The sequence below is a fragment of the Borostomias antarcticus genome, assembly GCF_949987555.1.
Source record: "Borostomias antarcticus genome assembly, chromosome: 24".
Taxonomy (NCBI): domain Eukaryota; kingdom Metazoa; phylum Chordata; class Actinopteri; order Stomiiformes; family Stomiidae; genus Borostomias; species Borostomias antarcticus.
The window spans coordinates 9894563-9905407 of record NC_140257.1 but is presented as its reverse complement, the minus strand read 5'-3'; the positions used below and the strand labels follow the sequence as shown (position 1 = coordinate 9905407).

Here is a 10845-nt window from a genome sequence, read left to right as displayed (position 1 = left end):
TCCACTAACTTATGATGGCTTATAGGCTTATAATCAGTTAACCATTCTTAACCTCTACTTTACCTGTACAATGTTTAATTAATCTAACATCATTTTTAGTTGCTTATGTTGTAAATCCAGACACTATTACCAACCATAAATACGTACTTAAACTGCCTGTGTCAGTTAATATCAGTTAATAAACATTTCAAAGAAAGTTTGGAAGCTAGGACAATGTTTTTCTTGTTTTGACAATGATTAAGGCTGCAATTTTGCTACAGCAGCAGTCTGGGTTTAGGTAATGCTTCTGGGTCCGTCCCATTAAGTATGGTGGAGATCCATCAGTGTAGCTAAACGCTCTGGAAAAGGCCGCAGAGATGATTGAGTACCCCTACTTTTCTCCATCCACAAGACATTCAGTCCTGTTTCCCTAGGATACGCTCAAATGCAGAGAGGGTTTGTTTGAAAGGTTATTGATGTGAAGTACTGTAGGTGATATTGTGCGCCTGTCAAATGTGTTTGATGACGGTTATTTAACCCTCTTGGCCACATCCACGACAGACTGCATTCTAGTTAGGTTTGGCTGAGGAGCAACATCAGACTGGAGTTGGCCTGCCCTTAGCCCCATTGCCTGAGCCAAACCAGCCACTGGATTTGAAAGGGGGGGATCTTTCACTTAGTATGCATTTTTCAACATCACCCACTCTGCTTCATTTGCTCCACTGTCAGGACCAATACGATCAACATGTGAGCCTCTCCCCAAAATAGACTCTAGAAAACATTACTCATAAATCAAGGGCCTCTGGTCACACATCCAGCGCCGTCATTCTCTTCAAATGCACTTAGAACCATGTGTTTTCATTCAGGACAGCCAATAAGAATGTGGTGTGCAAGTGGTTACCCTAAAGAGATCAGTAAGATAGCTTGGGTTCAGTGTACGTGCCAGGGTTCACACCCCAGTCTTGCGCTTGTATTGCTCTAACATCTAGAGTCTTCTAGATCCAGAGATGATCTCTCTGGTTCTGGTGAGTTGGGGTCCACACGGGGAAGCGCTGCCTCATAATAAGAGCATGATTCTAAACCTCATCTTGACAAGGTAGTTTGAACCTACATAAAATATACTTTGAACCTACATAAAAGGTACAAAACTAAATTTTTCAATGTCAATTTACATTTACATTTGAGTAATTTAGCATTTTATCCAAAGTGACAAGTGATAACTAGAAAAATCAAGTATTGTCATCGCCAGTAAAGCCAGTAGGCTACAAGTGATATTTATAGCTGCTACAGCAGTGAGTCAGGGTGGAGGAAGAGGAAGAAGGAGGAAGAAGAGGAGGAGACAAATGACAAATACATGAGGGTCTCTGCCCGGACCCTAATTATTTCAAACTTCTTAAATTAAAAATATTGTTATAATCATGTGTCTGAAATCGACACAGTACAATGCCTGAGTAGGCAATAGCATGTTTACTCTGCATCACCCAGGGCTTGAACTCGCAACCTTAGACACCAAGGGAAAAGTCATATTCTTGTTGAGTTACCTGCCAAGTGAGAAGCTGGCAGTTTTGCCTTTGCTTGGCCTTGTAATAAAACATCTTAGGTTCTACAAAAGAAAGTTAAATCACACGAGGCAGCCTTCAAGTAGTGTCAAAAAAATCTATCTATCTATCTATCTATCTATCTATCTATCTATCTATCTATCTATCTATCTATCTATCTATCTATCTATCTCTTCCTCTCTTCAAATAGGGTTTCAAACATTTTGGCTTATTTTATGAATTACAGATTGACTGCAGTGCTCAATCAGTGGCCAATCAATTTTGGGCGGGGTTGCCAACAGTGACATTTTTGATTTGTGGAGCTTGCTGTTGCCATGGAATGTTTCTTCTCCATTTGAAAGCAATAGTTTGAGGGGACAGAATGAGGACAGAATTCAAATAGTGCCAAAAATGCAGTTTTTGAGATTGTGATTGAGATTTTGAGACCGTGCCATTAATATTTTGTATTTTTTTCATGAATATTGGAGATTTATTGAGTGAGAATTTGTGGTGGTGTCAATTGAACAAAAAATGTGTGAGGAGATAGGTTTAATAGGTTTTACTAGTGATGGACTTCATAATTCCTGCCAGTTCAAAGCATATGTTTCTCCTCACTTGGGCCTACATTTTGGCGGTGGCTGCGAAGTGATAGGACATATGGCTGATTTGTGATGAATTTTCTTTTCATTTTTTTCTTTTCATGCACACATACAACGTAATCTCCAGTGAGAGATTTTAAAAGTCCAAAGGATGCAGGCCGAGAGCTTTGGCAGAAGGTGAATAGGCAGGGGGGATATCTGAATATGAGAAACAGACGGAACAGATCCAGAGACGTCATACAGAGCACAGGATGAAGGGACACCCGAGAGTGAATGAAAGGAGAGCAGCTAAAACAGATCTGAGCGGGTCTGAAAACCAACGAAAACGGGAAGACTGTAAAGTATGCCTTGCCAAGGCCAAGGCTGTGTGTTTTGTTGAGGCCTGTGTGGTCTGCAAGTTTTCTCTCCACATTTCAATGCTCAGTCTCTTCATAATTAGACAAAACTATTGTATAGCGTCTAGACAGGACGTCATGCATTCTGTCATCCATACTCCCACCAGCAGCTGCCATACTTCCAATTCAATTATTACAACTTTATACCCCCATGGGCTTTGTGGGTTGTTTCCAGGCCCAGGTGGAAATACTACTTGAAATCATTTCAATTAATTATGTGTTTGATTGCTAACACCATGGTTCCACAATGGGCTGTTCCCCAAAAATGCAAACCACACTTCACACTCTGAAGAAGACACTGTGCTGTCGAAACGTCAGTGTCAGTGATTTGTGCATTTGAATAAAAAATAAAGTTTTTTTAAGATGATCTGTGAGCTCCACTACTCTCTTATTTGATGCTGCCGGTCCTTATCTGAGAGCACGGGTCCCCGTCTCTATAAACAGGTTTTAGTGTGTGAACACCCACCTGACACTCCAGATCCAAGCAAATGCTGAAGTCACTGAAAGGATTTTAAATAGTATTTTGACCCAGGTCTGTTTTTCCCCCCCAACGTTGACCCTCTCCCTTCTGTGGTTCTAGGTGCCCATCTGACGGTCAGGCCCGCTGCGGGGAAGGAGGAGAAAAAGACAGTAGCTATGGAGCCCAGGACATGGAGCCTGCTAGTCCTGGTGGGGCTGTCCCTCTGTGGCAGGAGCGAGGGCCTCGCCAGGGGCCCCAACCTTGCGCGGAAGCGGAGGGCCCCCGAGGACAGGGCGGCAGGGGGTGGACAACCCAAGAAGTGCTCGTACACCTTCCTGGTCCCCGAGCAGAAGATCACGGGCCCCATTTGCGCCAGCCGGGGCCTGTCGACCGACAAGGACCGCGTGACTCGCATGGACGTGGCGGCGGTGCGCGACCTCCTCTCCAAGCAGCGGCGCGAGATGGAAACGCTGAAGCTGGTGGTGGACGTGGACGGTAACATGGTGAACGAGATGAAGCTCCTGAGGAAGGAGAGCCGGAACATGAACTCCAGGGTGACCCAGCTCTACATGCAGCTGCTCCACGAGATCATCCGGAAGAGGGACAACTCTCTGGAGCTAGCCCAGCTGGAGGGACGCATCCTCAACGCCACTGCCGAATCTCTGCGACTGGCCGCACGCTACCGCGACCTGGAGTTCCGCTACTCGGCCCTGTCGGCCCTGGTCAACAACCAGTCGGTGCTGATCGGCGCCCTGGAGGACCGCTGTCTGCAGGTGTACGGCCGGCGGCGCGAGCAGCACCCGGTGGGACCCCCCCTCGTGCAGGTGGTGCCCGAGAACCTCCCCGTCAACATCCCGCGCTTCACCAACGAGATCCAGAGGGACCCCGGGAGGGGCTTCCCCAGGGACAGGGGCTCCCGCTCGGGGCCCACACCCACGGGCAGCACCCTGGAGCTCCAGAAAGCATCACAGGGCAACTTCAGCGCTGAGGGTGAGGCAGAATAATGGCCGTGGACCTGGTCCACCTGGTCGGTTGAACGGATGATCGTGGAGGGAGGGAGGGTGGCAGGGAGAGGGTGGGAGTAACTACCAAGATTGCAACATGAAAAAACATTAGAAATAGTCATCCTTTTGAGATACACTGTCATTTGTAAGATTATGTTGGAGGCCCAAAGGTCAGATTTTCATCTGGAACTAAATGCAGTGCAAACAGTCTGCCATGGAAATAAAAATGTTGTAATGTCTGAATTCAGGTGGAGAGGGGGAAAGGAAAGAAAGAGAGAGAGAGAAAACAGCCCGTGCGATTTTACTCATCAAAAGAAATTCCTGACACATTTAGATTGTCCTGGCCCAAGAATAATAAAGTGTGTGGGATTTAAAGGCAGCTGTATATGAAAATGAATCCTCTCCATGGCTGATCCCTGCGTGGACGCAGCCCGGGCTGGCGTGACATGATTTCCCTAACCACGAAGTAGCAGTACTTCTGGTTTACTTCAAGCCGCCGGTCGGATAGGTTGGCCAGCCTACTCCCATGAACTGGGCAAAGATTCCTCTCACACTGAAAAGACTCAATGCTCAATGCTCTGCTCAATGCTCTACTCTATCGTGCTAAACCTGTAACATCTGTCTGTCTGTCTGTCCTCTGTACTTCCCTCAGGTCCTTTTCAGGACTGTCTCCAGGCACAGGATGCGGGCCACATCGCCAGCGGTATGTACCTAATCAAGCCGGGCGACGCGGAGCGGCCCATGCAGGTGTGGTGTGAGCAGGGCCTGGATAACGGAGGCTGGACCGTCATTCAGAGTAGGAGAGATGGCTCCGTCAATTTCTTCAGGAACTGGGACAACTATAAGGTAACACGCCATCCACTCAACACGCTTTTGGTAGGCCAATCATCCAGGGACAACAGCGCTGCCGTTATTTGAACCATCGAGAACCATCTGGTGTCCCGGGGAACATTTTCAGGCTAGACCCTGGTGTTTTCATTTAGAGTAGACTAACTTGTGTTGTCAGCATATTCCTACCGTGGTGATTTAGTTTGAGATTCCCATTACGAAACTTAAGAAGACCCCGCAGGAAGGTATGTTCCACAGCTCAATCTCCGCCTTTGCTCTCCAAACCGCCAGTGTACTAGGCCGGCTAAAGGCACATCACACAGTACGTCTGCTGTGAAGAGGACGAGATGGGCTGCAAAACCTCGGAGATTCAGTGTTCCATTCATAGCTGCCAGGCTAGCGCATGTTTAACTGGAAGCCAATTATTCTCTTCAACATTGATTTGCCTCTCCCACAGAGCCGCCACATACACACGCAGCATTAGATGAGGCCCCGTCTGAAAACCACACATCGTCCATCATCCCTGGCTGATCTAGTTAATCCGCAATCAGAGACCACAGGCGTTTTTGCGTGGATGTACTCTGGAGGAGGCAAATAGCCAGACGGACTCTGGTCATGGTCATTCAGCACGAACACAGAGGCCTGTATCACCGTCAGCAGGGATCCAGGGTTTGTTTTCGGGGTTGAAAGATGATAGAAGCCCATTTTGAAGATGAATGTCTACTTTCCAGTAGAGATTGTCCAACACGCTGTTTCATAACTTTTATAATAACCTCATACGCTACTGCCAAAAGTGATTCTAAAAGAGACTTTTTATTGGGACAGACCAAGACACAAATTAAGATGGCAGCCTTTCCAAAAGTACTTTCAACATACATAAAATCTTTCTAAACACCCCAACCGCGAAACTAACAACTGACTTCATATCTCTTCCCCCTGTGGCAGAGTGGCTTTGGCAACATCGACGGCGAATACTGGCTGGGCCTGGACGGCATCTTCAACCTGGGGAAGCAGGGAGACTACCGGCTGCTGGTGGAGCTGGAGGACTGGGCGGGGAAGAAGGTGTACGCCGAGTACAGCAGCTTCCACCTGGAGCCGGAGAGCGAGGGCTACCGCCTGAGGCTGGGCGCCTACCAGGGCAACGCCGGCGACTCCCTCACCAGCCACAACGGCAAACAGTTCACCACGCTGGACCGCGACAAGGACGCGTTCTCAGGTGGGATGCGCACAGGCGTCTCTGTGTGTCTTGCCTTCCTCGCTAACCTGTTGTCCTGTTCTTTGTTTAAAATCCATCTAATCATTACCAAACTGCGTGTGTGTGTTAATACGAGCGTAGCTCTGTGGTTCCATGCTGACAAACCGTCCCATATTCCCCCCACACAGGTAACTGTGCGCATTTCCATAAGGGCGGCTGGTGGTACAACGCCTGTGGTCAGGCCAATCTGAACGGCGTGTGGTACATGGGCGGGGTCTACCGCAGCAAGTTCCAGGATGGCATCTTCTGGGCCGACTATGGAGGAGGCTTCTACTCCATGAAGGGAGTTCGTATGATGCTCAGACCCATAGACTGATGTTAGGGGCGGAGGGACCACAACCCAACCCTCAGCATGGTCATGAGATGCCTGCTGTTTCTCCCAGCTCGCTCACAGACATGGACTGTGCATAATTACTGTGTGATACTGTAACGTCCTCCTCACCAAGCTTTGTTTGTTTATATCCCTCACCACAATAACACAGTTGGCTAAAGACCGAAGGGGGTTAGAGGTCCCTTTATACTCATTGTATGAAAATCCACGAGGTTCAACCAGGACCAGTTGCTACGTGTGCAGCAGGTCGTAGGTAGAGGACAGGTTTTTCCCGCAGGCTTCGAGATCCTGTTCTACCTGCAAAGACTGCTACTGCGCCATCTGGGTCAGCTAAACACTAAGACCAGGGAATGTCAGACCTGCCCATTAATGAGGAGGAGAAAGATAACAGAAATACCATATGGTATGGCCAAGATATATCCATGCTATTCATAGACTACAGTAGATACGATAGCCTACCAGTTGAAGATGTATGTACATATCTGGGTGGCTACATTTGTAATTGTTTTTTGTTCCAATACAAGTAATGTAAAGCACTTGAGGATGTATGTGTACCATTAAATAGGCTATAATCATGACATTGAAAAGGACCAGGCGTCCTGAGGAAGCTGTAAATTATCCTATGGGAAACAGAACATTTTCTTTTCACTGTATTCATGGCAACCATGTGCTGTTTTGTGCTTGCACAGTTCACTTACAGTATGTATGTGCGTTGCTGTAATGTTTCTCTAATTTTGCGTGTGATTAAATCTCGATATGAGCCCGTGAAAAACAGGCTTTGTTGAAAAAAAGAGATGGAATTAGGCTATGGTTTGTTTTGAGTGGTTTTGGAAAAATGCAAACCAAGCAGGGAGTAAGTGAGAAGCGTCGGGACAGACAACGAGAAACACATTTCTGAATGCCAGACGGGAGGGGGAGAGAGGAAGAAAAGAGGAGAGAGGGGGAGAGGGAGAGGGGAGGAACTGGGATGGAATCGGTCCAAATTTCCAAGCATTTTTCCCCCTCTTCCTGATAAATACAGAGAAATTTACATTCTTTCCACACAAAAGTGCTTGGGCTGTATGTTTTTAAAATATTCTAGATTCAAAAAGTCACGACTCTCTGCGGTCTGTAATCACTGGTCGGAGCGGACTCCGTCAGAAGGTATCACAATCCCACAGGATAACTAGTGAGAATAGAGAACCTTGGCTTCTGTGCCTGTACTGAACATTGATAGCAACCCCACATCACTTTTTAAGGAATATATTTTAAGGAATTACTACCTACATTTTATTTATTCTTTATTTAAACTGGTTTTGTCTATTGAGACCTGGGTCTCTTTTACAAAGACCACCTGTGAACACGCAAAGGAGTACAACAATAGAGACATAGAAACCAAATTCAATTCAATTAAAAAAACATTGGAAAATAGAAAAGGAATAATAACAAGAAAATATGCATTCGACATGTGGGTTAAACAGTTACAATCTTCAGATAAGTGTTTGGAGACCATCCTCCAGAAATGGCCCCCGGGATATCGCCAGATATGACAGAATGACATATTTCACTTTGGCCCTGGATAAGTGCTGTAATTTGATACACAAGGCCATGATCTAATGCAGCAACAACAATACTGCTAGCAAGACAAAACCACATTGCCATCACACCCTCTCATCAAACTGTAAAAGGAACAACATAAACTGGTCAGAATCAACCAGTTGAGGCACTTTGAACATTTTTAGAAAGTGTTTATGGAAAGAATGAAAACGCATAGCCAATTAAATGTGCTTAGACACAATGTTTCATTTACACAGACCTAACAGGCCAGACTGGAGCAGATGACTCACACTTGACCTCTGATACAGACTGATTTAGGAGCAAGGGTACTGTAGGAGTGGATGTCTGTAAGAGGTCATTCAGGGTCCTCTTAAGATATAGTACATTCATACAGCCAACGTGCATGTCCCAGAACAGCTGGGTGTGTATTACGCCCTTACAGTGTTTGTGCTCATTTAATTAGTTTATTCTTTGTTGTTCATCCAAGTTCTAAACCTTCTTGGACTTGAACTGTCTCCACAGAACTCATCGCATGAGTAGAAATTCTCACATTAAACTCTCTTCTTCATCTGAAACATATGGCTGAGGGCTTTTGTGTGACGGTAAATCTGGGAGGGTAAGGAAAGAGTTTTCCACTGAAAGACTAAGGTACATTCTTTGCAGATTGTCTAATATTTGCATTGGATGGTGATGGGGCCTCTCAAGGTGTGTATGTGTGAGGGAGGCTAGTGGAGAGACACGAACCAACCACACAGACCTTCAGCAGCTGGTAAAATGCTCAGATTCCAGAGCCTTCCTCTCCCATTAACAGCACTGCATTCTGTGTGTGTGTGTGTGTGTGTGTATTAATGTTTTCATGTGTGTCTGTGTGGGGGAATGAGAGAGAGAGAGAGAGAGAGAGAGAGAGAGAGAGGGAGAGAGAGAGAGAGAGAGAGAGAGAGAGAGAGACTGACAGAAAAACAGAGGGAGAAGAGAGTTTGAGCATGCATGTTTACATGTAACCCATCATCAAGTCCCGGAGGAAACAAAGACAGAAGGTGATTGAGTCCACATGGGTTGTGGCGAGTCTTCCAGTAAGTCTGTCTACCATACCCCATAACCCTCATACTTTACATAGACACACACCTGCCGTCCTCAGGAAAAAGAGCCTGTGCTCTCAGAGACTGGGAGCGAGAAGGTGACATCCTTGGCCCAATGAGAAGACCACACTCAGGCACTGGCCACTAGCAGATTTTGGCAGCACTGCTGGTTCTTGGGGGACTGTTGGAGGTTTTAAGAGTGAAAGACGTCTCTGTCCCAGTGGACCTGTGTGAGAGAACACCGAAACAGTCCTAAATTCGTAAAACTTGGGGAAAATGTTTGTGGGGGCTACCAGGTATTTGTTTAAAGACATCCAGTGCTGGGAATCTCTATAGAGACCCATTTATCCCAAACCGTTCCAAAAAAAAGTCACTGTGAGCCTCAAACAGCAGAGAATGATATGAGATGGAAAACTGTAATCTTGAATGGAGCACAGTACCAAAAATGGCTCACTACATAACTGCTTTCTGTCTTCAGAGAGCCAGTAGAGTAACTACTCCATAGAGACGGGTAGCCATTCAGAGGAAGCTAAGAAGCCTCAGTCTGAGACAGCCAAGGAGCTTTTTCCTCTCACTTACTGTAACTCCAGAACGTGGTAAGATATTTCAGGGAGACGTGAAACACGGAAGTCTTTGCCAAGGTTTGATGGAATTTATTTTGATAGCACCCAAGAGCAAATCTCTGGGCAGTACGTCCAGAGATAATACATCCAGAGATAACAAATAAAAGGACAACTTGAGCCCTGAAATGAGAGCTACTCTCCCTCAAGCCAAGTTTCAACAGCCATTTAGCAGGCATTTAGTCTATTAATCCTCCATCAGCTAGCATTCAGAGAACATATCACTAGTCAGCAAGGGGTTTTTACAGCCCACATGGCTCTCTAGGATAAGGTATTATTATAGATAATTGTAGATTAAAATCTAGTATGCCTCTTTTTGCCAAATACATAAAGCTTGAAAACATAAAGCTTCACATGATAAATTAATCACATAAAGTATGTCCAAAAGTCAAAATAAGAATTATTTAGTTAGATTGTGTTTTCTACATTGGCCTGCTGTACCTATGTGTTAGCTCCAAATGTGACAGTAATTATTTTGATGAATTGTTTTTGGGACCATGGGCCAATGTCTGTCTGGGTCTGGAGCTAATAGGCCAATGCCCATATGCTCAGCTGTTTTTATGGCCTAGTTAAGACTCTGAAAAACAGAAGGACCTCACGGTAAAGCCCTGCAGAGGAAAACAATGAGCTAATGTGTTAAATTAGTGTTACTCATTCTGAACTCAAAGCACGAAGAGCACAGCAACCAAAACAGAGCCAAAGGGAATGGCAGTTTTTTCCTGCTATATGTTTACTTAGAAAATTAACCTGGTGGTTAGGGACCATCTGTTCTAGCTCTTAAAACAATAATGATACGCATGACGATATTGATCAGTTCTAAAGCTAACTTATATGAAATTGTGATGCTGATAGGCCTAGGCTACTAATCTAAGGTAGGTTTGTTTGGCACATCCTCTACCCTAAAGAGTATAAAAGCAATGCTATTACAAATACTAATATTAATAGCCTATATTAGTTTCAAATTGACTATGTAATAGGCTAGATTACCAAGAGAGACCCCAGCTAGGCTATTTTAATTCTATTCAATCAGGGAGAGGAATAAGTATAGATAAAATAAAGCCCTGTATTATGTTATGCGCCTACAAAGACCAAGGCTTCCAGCTTCAGTATGTGAGGCATGTCTGCCCTCTGCTGGCGAAGTAGGATTTTAGCAGTGAAATCCAAAGCTGCACAGCTCTCCTCACACCGCTGGGCGGCGCTACTGCACTACGCATAGCAAAT

The 10845-nt window shown here is 45.5% G+C and overlaps 1 protein-coding gene across 1 annotated transcript; it reads left to right on the top strand.

Moving 5' to 3' along the window:
• Positions 1–3147: 3147 nt before the first annotated feature.
• Positions 3148–6374, top strand: angptl1b (angiopoietin-like 1b; the record flags this gene model as incomplete). The annotated part of the gene is made up of 4 exons (XM_084457837.1): positions 3148–3961; positions 4628–4821; positions 5749–6019; positions 6187–6374. 4 exons carry the CDS (start codon positions 3148–3150, stop codon positions 6372–6374), a joined length of 1467 nt encoding a protein of 488 aa, XP_084313963.1.
• Positions 6375–10845: the final 4471 nt, after the last annotated feature.